This window comes from Chlorocebus sabaeus, chromosome 16, assembly GCF_047675955.1.
Source record: "Chlorocebus sabaeus isolate Y175 chromosome 16, mChlSab1.0.hap1, whole genome shotgun sequence".
NCBI classification, from domain to species: Eukaryota; Metazoa; Chordata; class Mammalia; order Primates; family Cercopithecidae; genus Chlorocebus; species Chlorocebus sabaeus.
The window spans coordinates 79,575,707-79,587,776 of record NC_132919.1 but is presented as its reverse complement, the minus strand read 5'-3'; the positions used below and the strand labels follow the sequence as shown (position 1 = coordinate 79,587,776).

The 12,070-nt window shown below is 65.1% G+C and overlaps 2 protein-coding genes across 5 annotated transcripts; both read right to left on the bottom strand.

The window, feature by feature from the left end:
• Positions 1 to 868: 868 nt before the first annotated feature.
• On the bottom strand, positions 869 to 3,417 carry RAC3 (Rac family small GTPase 3). 3 transcript variants are annotated; one of them, XM_008013316.3, is made up of 6 exons: positions 3,293 to 3,417; positions 2,632 to 2,703; positions 2,222 to 2,339; positions 2,041 to 2,103; positions 1,459 to 1,618; positions 869 to 1,372 (listed from the first exon to the last, which is right to left on the bottom strand). In XM_008013316.3, the coding sequence occupies exons 1-6, from the start codon at positions 3,325 to 3,327 to the stop codon at positions 1,242 to 1,244; spliced, it is 579 nt and encodes a 192-aa protein (XP_008011507.1). In that variant the 5' UTR covers positions 3,328 to 3,417; the 3' UTR covers positions 869 to 1,241. The 3 variants fall into 3 exon arrangements, with proteins under 3 accessions (XP_008011507.1, XP_037849380.1, XP_008011508.1); XM_037993452.2 differs by having other exon boundaries at positions 1,455 to 1,618; positions 3,293 to 3,416; XM_008013317.3 differs by lacking the exon at positions 2,632 to 2,703 and having other exon boundaries at positions 3,293 to 3,415.
• Positions 3,418 to 3,929: 512 nt separating this feature from the next.
• Positions 3,930 to 11,791, bottom strand: LRRC45 (leucine rich repeat containing 45). 2 transcript variants are annotated; one of them, XM_073005500.1, is made up of 17 exons: positions 11,224 to 11,791; positions 10,748 to 10,809; positions 10,321 to 10,391; positions 9,898 to 10,076; positions 9,573 to 9,701; positions 8,057 to 8,169; positions 7,622 to 7,680; positions 7,315 to 7,392; positions 6,921 to 7,056; positions 6,769 to 6,846; positions 6,575 to 6,686; positions 6,402 to 6,472; positions 5,890 to 5,982; positions 5,446 to 5,538; positions 4,843 to 5,016; positions 4,614 to 4,761; positions 3,930 to 4,471 (listed from the first exon to the last, which is right to left on the bottom strand). In XM_073005500.1, the coding sequence occupies exons 1-17, from the start codon at positions 11,441 to 11,443 to the stop codon at positions 4,275 to 4,277; spliced, it is 2,013 nt and encodes a 670-aa protein (XP_072861601.1). In that variant the 5' UTR covers positions 11,444 to 11,791; the 3' UTR covers positions 3,930 to 4,274. The 2 variants fall into 2 exon arrangements, with proteins under 2 accessions (XP_072861601.1, XP_072861602.1); XM_073005501.1 differs by lacking the exon at positions 9,573 to 9,701.
• Between the last annotated feature and the right edge of the window lie 279 nt (positions 11,792 to 12,070).

The window sequence follows — 12,070 nt, the reverse complement described above, 5'->3', positions numbered from 1 at the left end:
GTGTCCATAGGTCCCGCAGATGTACATAACCCAGGGGCAGAGAAAACAGTCATGTGTGCAGAAATAACTAGGAAGTGATGTTTGTTGATTTTGCTTTTAATAACACAAATTGTAAACTTCTATAATTTAATTGTTAATGATCCTTAACAACTGGCTAGCAAAATTCTTGAGAATTCCGCAGTTGGCTTTCCTGAGCCAGTAGGAGCTGTCCCCACACAGCACCAGGCGGAAGCAGACGGTGGCCCTCACGGCACCCTCCAATCCCGAGTGACTCCAAGCCCGGGACCATGGTTCAGGGCCCACCGTTTCTGGCTTCAGCGTCAGCAGACTGTGCTGGGTCGCTGCTCTCTTCGCTTTCCACACCACACGCTGACCCCCGTGCCCTCCTCCACCCTGCCCCTCCGCCTGGATTGCCCTTACTCCCAGTGCCAGCCAGAGGAGCTGAGGGATGGGGGGAGGCTGCCTTGGCTCCCATGGGGCTCCGAGAGGCCTGACCTGCTTCAGCCTCTTTTCAGACTGTCCCAGTCAGCACAACAGGAGCTGCCTGAGAACCAGGCCTGCCTCTCCCTGACATGTGCCCTCCCAGAGGCGCACGTCAGCCTGAGGGAGCCTTGTACACAGCCAAGCAAACATCCCAAGGGCTCCGTGCACTAGCTATTGCTTTGATCTGGGTTGGCTGCTTTGGGGGCTCAGCAGCTCAGGCCCCTCTTCCCTGGGGTGGGGTGGAGGAAGCTTAGTGCTGCCCTCTGGGAACTCGGCTCTGAGGTGAGGTGCGGCTGGGGTGATAACCTGCTCTGCACCATCACTTGGGGGAATTAGGAGCAAACCGCCCCAGGGCAGAAGGGCAGGTAGTGAGAGGCAAGAGGTGTACGTGGAGAATGTTTATTGTATAAAATAAGAAGGGGCCGCCCCGCCTCGGGACGCAATGGACAGAACTCCCCCCCACCCTCCCCCTCCAGGGAAGCCCATCCTGGGGCTTCCCTGCACCTGCCCCTGCAGCCCTGAGGGAGACCCTGCTCCCTCCTGGCCTCCGGCGGGGGCCAGGGAAGGCTGGAGCCACACCCCAGAATGAGGCAGCAGAGAGGACAGGATCCTGCCGCCCAGCCTCATCCCCATGCTTCCCCCCTGCCCACCCTCACCGCTCCCCACAGCCGACTCAGGGACACCACACGTCTCAACACAACAGCAGACACGTCTAGGGCTGCTCCCCGCCAGCCCTCAGGCTCAGGTGTGCCAGGGCTCTAGAAGACCGTGCACTTCTTCCCTGGCTTCTTCACTGGCGGCGGGCAGAGCACTGCGCGGATTGCCTCGTCAAACACTGTCTTCAGGCCCCGCTGGGTCAGGGCTGAGCACTCCAAGTACTTCACAGAGCCTAGGCAGTGAGGAGGGGAGACAATGAGGGTGGGGTACAGCGAAGCCTCCCCACCCCTCCCCTGCAGGCCGCCTGCGCCTACCCACCAATCTCCCGGGCCATGGCCAGGCCCTGTGGGTAGGTGATGGGCGCCAGCTTCTTGTCCCGCAGCCGCTCAATGGTGTCCTTGTCGTCGCGGAGGTCCAGCTTGGTGCCCACCAGGAGGATGGGCGTGTGAGGGCAGTGGTGCCGCACCTCCGGATACCACTGCAGGGACAGACGCTCTGACTCCTAGGCCCGGAGTCTGCTACCCCAGCCCCACCTGAGCAAGTCATGGCCCTCCGGGACTTTCCTCACTGCTCCAGAGCTACACTTGGCTCTTCTTCCTTCAAGGGGTGACCAGGGGCGGATTTGGTGGGGAGATATTGAGAAAAAACACGCAGCCAGAGAACCTGGAGACCTCCCAGGGCCTCCCAGTCAAGGCCCATCCTCAGCAGACAGCCCCTCCGTTCTGAGAGCTGTGCCCACCACCACTACGCCACCCCATCAGCCCCCACGGTCATTTTCAGACCCCACCCCATGTTCCTACTCCAGGCAGAACCGTATCTCAATTGCCTCTAAAGGACAACTTGTCGGGGCAGGTTCTGGAGCAAGCCCTCTCCCCACAGGGGCCCCCAGCCTTGCCCTACCTTGGCACGAACGTTCTCGAAGGAGGCCGGGCTCACCAGGGAGAAGCAGATCAGAAAGACGTCCTTGGGAAGAAGGTGGGGCCTGGTGGAGTGGTCAAGGGCTCCCCAGGGCCCTGCTCCCTCCCTCATCACGACCTCAGGGACCCACCCAGCTCCCGGGGCTGGCCCAGTTGTCACCTACAGTTTGGGGGTAGGAGAGTGGCCGCAGCCGATCATAGTCCTCCTGCCCCGCCGTGTCCCACAGCCCCAGGTTGACCGGCTTCCCGTCCACCATCACGTTGGCCGAGTAGTTGTCAAAACTGCAGAGTAGTGAGGGCAGGGTCAGGGCTTCGGAGGGGTCCCAGAAACCCCCGGCCCTGCCGGCCTGTGTCTTGGGTTTCACAACTCTGCACGGAACTAGAACTCTAGCCAGCACCTCAGCCCCAACCGGGAAGCCCAGAGACAGGGCCACCTGAGCCGACATGGAAGCCCAGGGGAGATCGTGCCCATGAATCCCCCATGCCACACTCACACGGAGGGCCTGTGCTCTCCCAGGAAGCCCCCACACTCACACGGAGGGCCTGTGCTCTCCGGGGAAGCCCCCACACTCACACGGTGGGGATGTACTCTCCGGGGAAGGCGTTGGTCGTGTAGCTGATCAGCAAGCATGTCTTCCCCACGGCGCTGCGGACAGGGCAAGCCACGTGGCTCCCAGGCCCGGCCTCGGACCCTCTGCCCAGCAAGGGCAACCCCCTCCCCAGGAGCCAGAGGCGAGTTAGGGGCGTCTGGGGTGGAGACGGGGGTCCCAGCCCACCAGATCCGCGGCGACCTAGGGCTGGAGGACGACCAGGGCAGGCCGGGCTCCAGGGGCTGGGGTGGTGAATGGGGGCGCAGGGCGCCCAACATTGGGGCCCCAGGCAGAGGCCCCGACTCCGAGGGTGGCGGCAGGGGAGGGTGGGGCCGGCGAAGGGTTCAGCCCAGGTGAGAGGCCTGGCCCCACCCACTGGGAGGACAGGGCGGCGGCCCCGCCTCGCCGGCAGCCAGCCCGGACGGGAGCCGGGCAGCATCAGGTGGGCCCAAGCTGGAGGCCCGCGGAACCCGCCCCGCCCCACCCCGCCCTCCTCGGCCCCGGGGCGCACGCGGCTCGGGCGCGGTACTGCGGGGCCGCCTCGCGAGGAGCCGGGCGCCACCCCCGCCCCGCCCCGGCTGCGCCTTGAGCCCCCGAGCCCCCCCGGCCCAGCCCAGCCGAGCGACCTCCCGGCCGCGCACTCACCCATCGCCGACCACCACGCACTTGATGGCCTGCATGGGCGCGGGCCGGGCGGCGGCGGGCGCGGCCGCGAGCCGAGCTGCGGAGAAATGCCCGGCGCCGCAGCGGCCGCGGACCCGAGCGCCGAGCGAGCGGCCGGAGACAGCCGAGCGCCGCCGAGCGCCGGGCGCGGAGACAGCCGAGCGCGGCCGGCGGGGGGCGGGGGGCGGTTGGGGGGCGCCCGGCCGCGCGGTTTTGGGGGCGGGGCCGCCCGAACCCCGGCAGAGCTGCGCGAGCCGCGGAGCCCCCGCCTCTAGCGCGTCCCCTGCCCGGGGGTCTCCTGCAGGTCCCTCGGGGCGCCTCGCAGGCTGGAGAGAGCCCAGCGACCTGGACCCAGCGGGGACAGCTGCGCGCGCTGCGCGTTCTTGGGGACCCGCCCCCTGCCGCCGGGAGCCAGCTGGGAACTCCGGGGTCTGCAGCCGCCCGAACCCCCAGACGGACAGTCCCAGCGGCCCTCCCGCCCCTCCTCCAGGCAGCGGCGAGGAGGGGCGAACGGCCGCACCCCGGCAGGCCCTCCCTGCAGGGCTGGGGGCAGAGGGCCGCGCGTTTGGAGAGAGGCACGGAGGGTCGCGCGTTTGGAGGGAGAGGCGGGGCCAGAATGTATCACAAAGTGCAAACGCGCTGTATTTCCAAACCCCGCCGCGCGCAGGCGGCTGCAGCGTTCACGGTGACATCGCAAAAGGCGAGGGAGAGACGCACCCGCGGGACCCCTTCCCGGTGCGCTTCCAGGTGGCGTCGACCAGGACGAAGGGGCAGCGAGGGAGCCCTTCCCAGGCGCCTCCCACGGGATCGCCCGGCAGCCGCGGCACCACATCCAGTCACCGCAACCCCCGCGTGGAACAGACGACCCGGGTCTCAAGGGGCGGCGCGGGCGGGAGGCGGCCCCCGGTCCATCTCGGGCGCCGCCTGATGTACTGCTGCTGCGCCCGGGTCCTCCCGGCCTGCCTCACTTTGGGGGGCTCAGGGTCCTCATGGGGGACCCCTGCACGTAAGCCAGGACGGCGTTCTGCAGGAAGCTCGCTCTCTGGGCCTCCTCGTCCCGGATGCGGGCGATCTCCGCCTCCCGGAGCCGCAGCTTCTCCCGGAGAGACGCGTTTTCGCTCTCCCTGTCCAGCAGCGCCTCTCGGTGGTCGCTCGCCATTACTGCAGGGCAAGGAGCGCAGTGAGCGGGCGCAGTCCCAGCGCACCGTGGCATGGCCTCAGCACGGGAGACCTGGCCAGCCCCGCTCTCTGGCTAGCCTCACGTCCCACCAGTGGGCGGCGGGAGGGCGAGGGTCTGGCTCACCTTTCAGCTGGCGCTCCAGGGCCGCTGCCTTCTCCCTCAGCGCCTCCTGAGCCGCCAGCTCTGCCTGCAGCCGGCCATTCTGCTCCTGCAGCTCCACGCGCACCCTGCTCACCTCGGCCACCCTTTCCTGGTCCTTGAGGCTCAGCTCCTGCCAGGCACGAAGGTTGGGGAGTAAGGTGAGGGGTCAGGGGCTAGCACGCCTGGGGCCCCCCGCTGGAGCCCCGGCTACCTGCTGCAGCTCTTCCAGGCGCCGCCGCAGGCTCTCGACTTGCAGGCCCAGCTGGCTGGCCCGGGTCTGGGCCTCGGCCACCGCCTGCCTCTGCTGCAGGCAAGCGCCCTGCGCCTCGTCCCGTGCCTGCGCCAGCAGTCGCAGCTTGTCCTCCAGGTGAGCCAGACGCTGTCGCTGTGAGCACAGGAGCCGCCACGGAGCATGAGGGGCTCAGCCTGAGCTCACCTGAGGGAATGTCTGCATGGGCACGACCCCACCCCTCTGCAGCACTGGCTGCTCTAGTTACTGTGACTCTGAACCTGCTCCCCTAGCAGCCACCTCCTCCAGATGCCCTCTGGGCTCCCCTCCTCGCTCTCCAGTCACACCACCCTTCCAGTCTCTCCATGCGTGTAGTCACAGGCTGCAGAGATGAGCCAAACCTTTCCACTATCGCAGGCCCTGATCTAAGGCTGAAGCCAACCCAAGTGTCCAGGGTGTGCTGATCTGACCTCAACACCACACTCCCGCCTCCCCACTCAGACCGCAGCTCTGGAGTCTGCATGCGGACCGTGATGCTGGGCAGCCTGGCTCTCCTAGAGGGTGGTGGACATCTGTGTGGCTCACCTCCTCCAGGTGGGCCTGGTTCTTGGCCTTGATCAGCTCCTCCTCCGCCTGGCCACGCTCGCTGAGTGCCGCTGCTTTCACTCGGCCCAACTCCTACATAGACGGTCACCTGCCAGTGCGTTCTCCTGTCCCTGGCCCACGGCCCTTCTCTCTCTGGCCCATCCAGCCAACCCCAACGAGGGGAGCTCCTTTGCCAGCCTCCTGAGGGCCACGCAGCTGCTCTGCCACCTAGCTCGCTGGGCACGCTGCCTACGGCCAACGGAGCCCGAATGCCACCTAAGTCCCTTCTTGGGCACACTGGTGGGTGGGTCCCCAAAGTGGGACTTATGAGGCTCTGAGGCCAGGAAGGGGTCTCTGTGGTCCTGAGGTGGTGAACATCAGGGGTGCCTGCCTTGTTCAGCCCAGCGTTAAGGCAGAGCTTGGCCCTGCCTGGTGGGCGCTCACCTCCTCCAGGGACAGCCGAGCAGCCTCCAGCCTCTGCACCCGTTCCTGCATGGCTCTCTCACTCTCCTCCAGGTGCCGGGTCATATGCTCCACCTGCTCAGGGGCAGGAATTGTGGGGCCAGGCTGGAGAGCCAGGCCTCCCTACCTTCCCCCCATGGACTCCCCACCCTGGAAGGCAGGTGTCTCTTGGGAACCTTGTTCATTCTGAGAAAGCACTGCCTCGGGTGGCCTAGCAGGAAACTACCCTAGCATGTGCACCCTGCACAGGTGGGGCTTGGTGTCTCTTCAGCGGCAGCCTGTACTACAGCTGAGGCGTGGCTGGGGTCCCCTCCCAGCCCCAATAGAAGGTTCTGGGTCTGACATCTGCTCAGGCTGGCAAAATACGGCCACCCAGTGACCCCAGGTTGGCAAGGGGAGCTCCCACCAGGCATGTGCTTTGGGGACACCTGCATGACACCAAGGACAGAGGCTGAGGAGCGTTAGAGGCCAGATGAGGCCAACAAAGAGGGCACCTCCTTGATGTGCAGGCTTTCCGAGTCCTCTAGGCTCTGTTTGCACCTTCTCTTCTCCATGTCCAGGCGCTCTGGAAGCCCAGGAGGCAGAGTGTGTGTAAGCATCCCCTAGGGGACCCTGTCCCCAGGGTGCCCATCCCCAACCCTTCCACAGCAGGCCTGCCCATGCCCACCCTCGGCCTGGATGGCCCGCATCTTCAGCTCGGCTGATGTGCTGGTCAGTTCCTGCCTGGTCTGGAACAGCTGCTCCTGCTGACACCTGACCTTCCGCTCCAACTCCTCTACCTGGAAGGCCGGCACCAGAGAGGGAAGCTGCAGCGCGGCCCTGCCGTACCCACCCTGGGCTCCCTGGCTCCCCCACAGATACCTGGTTTTGCAGAAGCAGGTTCTTTTCATTAGCAGCAGACAAGTCTCTGAGGAGCTTAGACTCCCGCTCCGCAGCTTCCTGGGAGGGGAACGTGGTATGGGCAGTGAGGGTCACGAAGCTGCCACCCACCCCTCTCAAGCCCGCCCACCCACCTGCTGCTCCAGCTTGAGCTCCTTGGCCTGCCTCTGCGATAGGCTCAGCTGCTCCTGCTCCGCTGTGGCCAGGAGCTCCCCCAGGTCCTGGGCCTTCTGCTCTGACAAAGCCAGGGCGGCCTCCGTCATCTGCAGCCTGCAGAAAGGAAGAGCAGCACCCCCGCCCCGGCTGGAGCTTCACGTGCCTTACAAAGTCCTTGCTGCTCTCACTGTTGCTGGGCACCTAGTCAACCCCAGCCAGCACCTGTCTCCTCCAGGAAGGCTTCTGGGTTACTGCCCCAGCCTCACCATTTCCCACCTCTACTTTGCAAACGGGACTTGCACACAGGCTCACACCACGCTCCTCTGCGCTGTGGGCACGTTTCTGAAGTATCCTGAGCCACCCCCTACTTACTTGGCCTTGAGAGCGTTGATGATGGAGTGCCTCTCATTCAGGGCTTCCTGAAGCTGTCCTACACGGGCTGCCGACGCCCTGTGGGCAGAGAGGAGGGTGCAGAGAGTAACCCAAACCCCAGAGCGCTCCCGTACCCCTCTGGCCTTGGTAGCTGCTGCTGTTCCTTAAGCATCTACGGTCGCCTGGGCACTGAGCCTCCAGCCACCACCTCGTGGCCTCACTTGTGGGCTCAGGTCGGTCCCACCTGAGTCTGAGCCAGGACCCGATCCCTGAAGCCTTGTCTTGCCCCTGCCCTGGGCCTGCTCACCTGCTGCTCTTGGCCATCTCTTCCCGCTGCTTATCAATGGTCTCCATCAAGTCCAGAAACTGGGGACAGAGACAGCCACAGCCCTGTCAGAGCACCTACAGCCTGTCCACGCGACCTTCTCGGGGGAAGGAGAGCCGGCACCCACCAACACAGCAAGGCAGCAAAGGGTTCCACCCACAGCGCCCTGTCTCCTTCACAGGAAGGGTGGTTCCTGCAGAGTGAGGCCTTGGGGCTCAGACACCAGCTCCCCAAGGAAGCCCACCTGCAGGAGATCAGACCAGGAGGCCGCCCCTCCTTCCTGGTACGAGCCACTCAGACAGGCTCTGCGGCCCCAAGGAAGGGAAGGTGGGCAGACCACGGGGCCGAAGGAGGCAGGACATGGCCAGGCCCTCCAGCCACGAGCAGCTTCAATGTCAGTGAAGGCGCCATTCTCACCTGTTTGGACTTCTCCTCCCGGAGGTGCTGGACCTCCTTGCTGAGGACGTGAGTGCGGGCTTGGTTCTCCTGGAAGGTGGTGAGCCGGTCCTGGCTGTGGCCCATGGCTTGCTCTGCAGAACGGGCTGTGTCAGCCGGGCGCAGGGGCTCATGCCTGGAATCTCAGCACTTCGAGAGGCCGAGGTGGGCGGATCACCTGAGGTCAGGGGTTTGAGACCAGCCTGGCCAACATGATGAAACCCTATCTCTACTAAAAATGCAAAAAATTAGCCGTGCATAGTATTGCAGACCTGTAATCCCAGCTACTCAGGAGGCTGAGGCAGGAGAATCGCTTGAACTTGGGAGGTGGAGGTTGCAGTGAGCCGAGATTGCGCCACTGTACTCCAGCCTGGGCGACAGAGCGAACTCAGTCTCTCTCTCACACACACACACACACACACACACACACACACACACACACACACACACATGGAGCTGTGTCACCCCGGAGCTGCTTAGCTTCACGGGTGGCTGGTGGCCACTAGCCCTGCACCCGGCGGCTGGCTGCTTGGGAATCTATGCCTTGTAGGGCAACATCTCTCCTGGCAAGTCAGGGGTGCCCCCTCAGTGCATGAGGGTGGAAGGTGCTTCGTGGGGTTGGGGCTGTGAGCAGGAGGCACCTGGTGTTGGGGGGCGCGGGCACACGTGGGGCAGAGGTGGTGGGGGCTGCTACACCACAAAAGGCAAGGGCCATCCTGGGGCATCTGGCCACCATCCCAAAGGTCAAGGGGCACCGCACAATGCTGAGGCGAACGCTGTGCCCAGCTCATGTTCTGGAAAGATCTGGGTGGCATGTAGCTAGGGGGCAGAGGTCAGGAGCGATGACAACACCCAGGGCAGCACTGAGGCAAAGCCAGGGACGGTGCAGCTGGAGCCAGAGGCCAGGCAGAGCCAGCAGAAGGGGTGAGCCCTCAGCACAGGGGCCGGAAGAGGCTGCCGCTGTGCGCGGATTAGGGAGTACGGGGCCTGGCAAAGTTCTCAGCTGGGTCTGGGGCACTGGGGCCTAAGGCTGAGACATCAGCTGCAAGGATTTGGGGTCGCTGGTGGGAGGGAATGTGGAGGCCAGCACAGGCCAGGTGGCCCCACCTCTCATGACTCACATGCAGGGCCACAAACTCAGGGTGACCAGGGAGCCTTCCTGGCCAAGGCCTGGGCCACCTGAAACATCAGCAAAGCCATCAAGGCCAGGGCTGTGAGCCACACGGCTTCAGCTTTCCCAGCTGTGAAATGGGTACGCTGCCACTGCACAGGTCGTAAGAACTCAGCAAGCACAGGGCGCCTCAGACAATGCCAATGCGTGGTCAACGCCAATCAAGTGCCAAACAGGTGCCCCACGACCCCTCTGCTCCTTCCCGCTTCCCCTGGGCGCTCAGGCTGCTCTCCTCATCAGTTCTAGTCCTGAGCCGAGCACCCCGACCTCAGCGGACAGGCCTCTGTCAAAGGCTGACGCAACGCTCCACACAGCCCCGCACCGTACCCACGGCTCTGAGGACATCCCCGGGGATGTTGTTCCCAGCCAGGTCCAGCCTCCACAGGGTTCTGTTGCTGGGGAGACAGTTCATGAGGGCCCGGCCCCCCAGGAGGCCAACGTTATTCCAGCGCAGGTCTGGAAGGAAACCTGTAGTCACCAGACAGAATGTACCTGGCAGAGGGGGAGCTGGCCTGGCCGGGGTGCTTCCCTGCGGGGCACTGCCTCGTGGTCAACAGAGCAGGAACGCAGGCAAGTCCCCTAGCCCCTTACTTCCAAGAGCAAAGGCAGCCTCAGAGGGATGAAGGAGCCTGAGGCGCCTGGGAGGCCTCACCCAGCTGCTGGAGGGTGGTGTTGCCCTTCAGGGCAAGGGCCAGCTCCTCAGCACCCTTGTGACTGATCTGGTTGTTGCGGAGGTCCAGCTGCTGCAGAGCGCCGTTGGCCGCCAGGCCCCCGCAGAAGGTGGCGAAGGCATCGTCCCACGTGCCCAGGCTGTTCCACTCCAGCGTGAGGCTGCAGGAGGGGCAGGAACCAGAGTTCGCCTAGGGGACAGCCTGGCCTGTGGGGTCCAGGGCTTAGGGACAGGTGTGGGCTTGGGGTCTGATGGGCCGGAGCCTCTGACGACTCCCTGCCAGCGTATGTGAAACACGGGCAACTGGCAATGTGGAACTCGGGCTGCAGAACCATGTGCTCTGGGGCCAATCCTCAACCACAGAGACAGGGCCTGCGGTGATGGTGGGTCTGGACCACCCCCCACCTCTGAATGGACTTGTTCTGTTGGAGGAGTTTTCCCAGAGCCTCAGCCCCTGCGGCCCGAAGATTGTTGCCCTAGGAGAGAAACAGGCCGTCAGTCACTCCCTGACTGGCTCTGAATTCCCGCCCATGCCCCAAGGGCCTTGGTCAGCCAGGGGACAAGGCTGGGGTGCACTCTGCAGGGAGGTGCAGCCTCCCTCAGCTCCTGGGCTCCCTGCCTTCAGGGGGCTTCCAAGGGCCGGCTTGTTTGCTGACATGAACTCTTGCTCCGGAGATGGTCACACACAGGAGGCCATCAGAGAACAGCCTGGGGACTCACAGACAGTTTCCAGCCACCTGCCCAGACCCCCAGCCCCTGACACCTGGCATCTTCCCCCTCTCCTCTTGCCCGGGGTGGCACATTCGGACACTCAAGAGCGCAGGTCTCTCACCTTTAAGTCCAGAAAGCGCAGCACGGTGTTGGCACACAGGCCTCGGAGCAGCAGTGTGGCCCCTGTGTAAGGGGGGCCAGCGGTCACTCTCTGCCCCTGCTGACCCCAAGATCCTCCCCGTTGGCCCCTTTTCAGGGCAGCTCCCTAGACCCAGGGAGGGACAACTGTCCCGGTGGTCTGGGTTGGCGCTGGCCAAGAGTCTCGCTGTGAAGTCATGTTTGAAACACCTGCAGCCCCTGTCAGGCACCAAGCCGGCTCAGCACGCGGGGAACCAGCTAAGCGGGACATGCTAAGGTCTCCCCCTGTCCTACAGAGGAACTGTCCTCTACTCCCAGGTGCAGGAAGGGGCGCCCCTGCTCGCTTTAACTACGGCACAGAAAGAGGAGAGCCTGGAGAGGAAGCGACCTCTGGGGCTGCCGAGGCAACAGTGTGGGCAGCTAAGGAGCAGAGGGATCCACCCCGCCGCGCCTGCCCACCTTCCTCGCTGAGCATGCAGTCACTCAGGACCAGCTCCGTGCACAGCATCTCCCTCGGCAGCAGCTTGCCGAGGGCCCTGCAGGTCTCCACCGTCAGGCTCTGCGTGGCCAGGTCCAGCCGGCCCCTGGGAAGCTGGTGCAGCTGCTGCAGGACAGCCTCCTGGGGCTCGGCCCCACTCTCCCTGCACAGGCGGCTGTAGGAGCGCCGGAACTCCTCCATGACCCGCGGGGCCGGCAGGGCCTCCTCCGCATGCTCCCGCAGCTGCTTGAAGGGAGCCGCCCGGTGCGGAGCAGTCCCAGCGCCGGGTACGGGAGACGGGGCCTCCGCCCACCCAGACGAATCCGAGCGGGCTCCGCGGGCGGGAGGTCCTGGAGCGCGGGGGCTGGGCGGTAGTCAAGGTCCGCTTTGGGCTGGGGCCCCGCAGTGCTTGGGGACTACCCGTGCAGGAAGCAGGCAGGCGCGTCGCGCGACCCCTCCAGGCCCTGCCGCGCCCGCAGCCCCGACCCCCGCCCTCGCAACTGCCGCGTCTGGGCCTCAGTATCCAGGAAGAACATGGCGCGCCGGGAGAGGCCGCGGGAACTACAACTCCCAGCAGGCTCTGCGCAGGCAGCCCTCGGTGCGGGCCAATGAAAACAAAGGAACTGGCGCGCCCCTTCGGGCCGCAGGCTGAAAGGGGGCAGCGCGCTCCAGGTTCATTGGCTAGAGGCATGAGGGTGGGGCCCCGAAGGGGCACGCTCCGGGCTCATTGGCTGATGGGTGTGAGGGTGGTGCCCCGGAAGGGCGCGCTCCTGGTTTATTGGCTGAGGGACGTGAGGGCGGGGCTGATGGAGGGCCCGCTCCGGCCTC

Coding starts and splice junctions, on each gene's coding strand:
- RAC3 (XM_008013316.3), bottom strand. CDS start 3,327: ATGCAGGCCATCAAGTGCGTGGTGGTCGGCGATGG. Junction 1,619..2,040: donor TCGAGAACGTTCGTGCCAAG/GTAGGGCAAGGC, acceptor CTGTCCCTGCAG/TGGTATCCGGAGGTGCGGCA. Junction 1,373..1,458: donor GGCCATGGCCCGGGAGATTG/GTGGGTAGGCGC, acceptor CTCACTGCCTAG/GCTCTGTGAAGTACTTGGAG.
- LRRC45 (XM_073005500.1), bottom strand. CDS start 11,443: ATGGAGGAGTTCCGGCGCTCCTACAGCCGCCTGTGCAGGGAGAGTGGG. Junction 10,810..11,223: donor CTGCATGCTCAGCGAGGAAG/GTGGGCAGGCGC, acceptor CCCCTTACACAG/GGGCCACACTGCTGCTCCGA. Junction 4,472..4,613: donor CCTGGAGCGCCAGCTGAAAG/GTGAGCCAGACC, acceptor CTTGCCCTGCAG/TAATGGCGAGCGACCACCGA.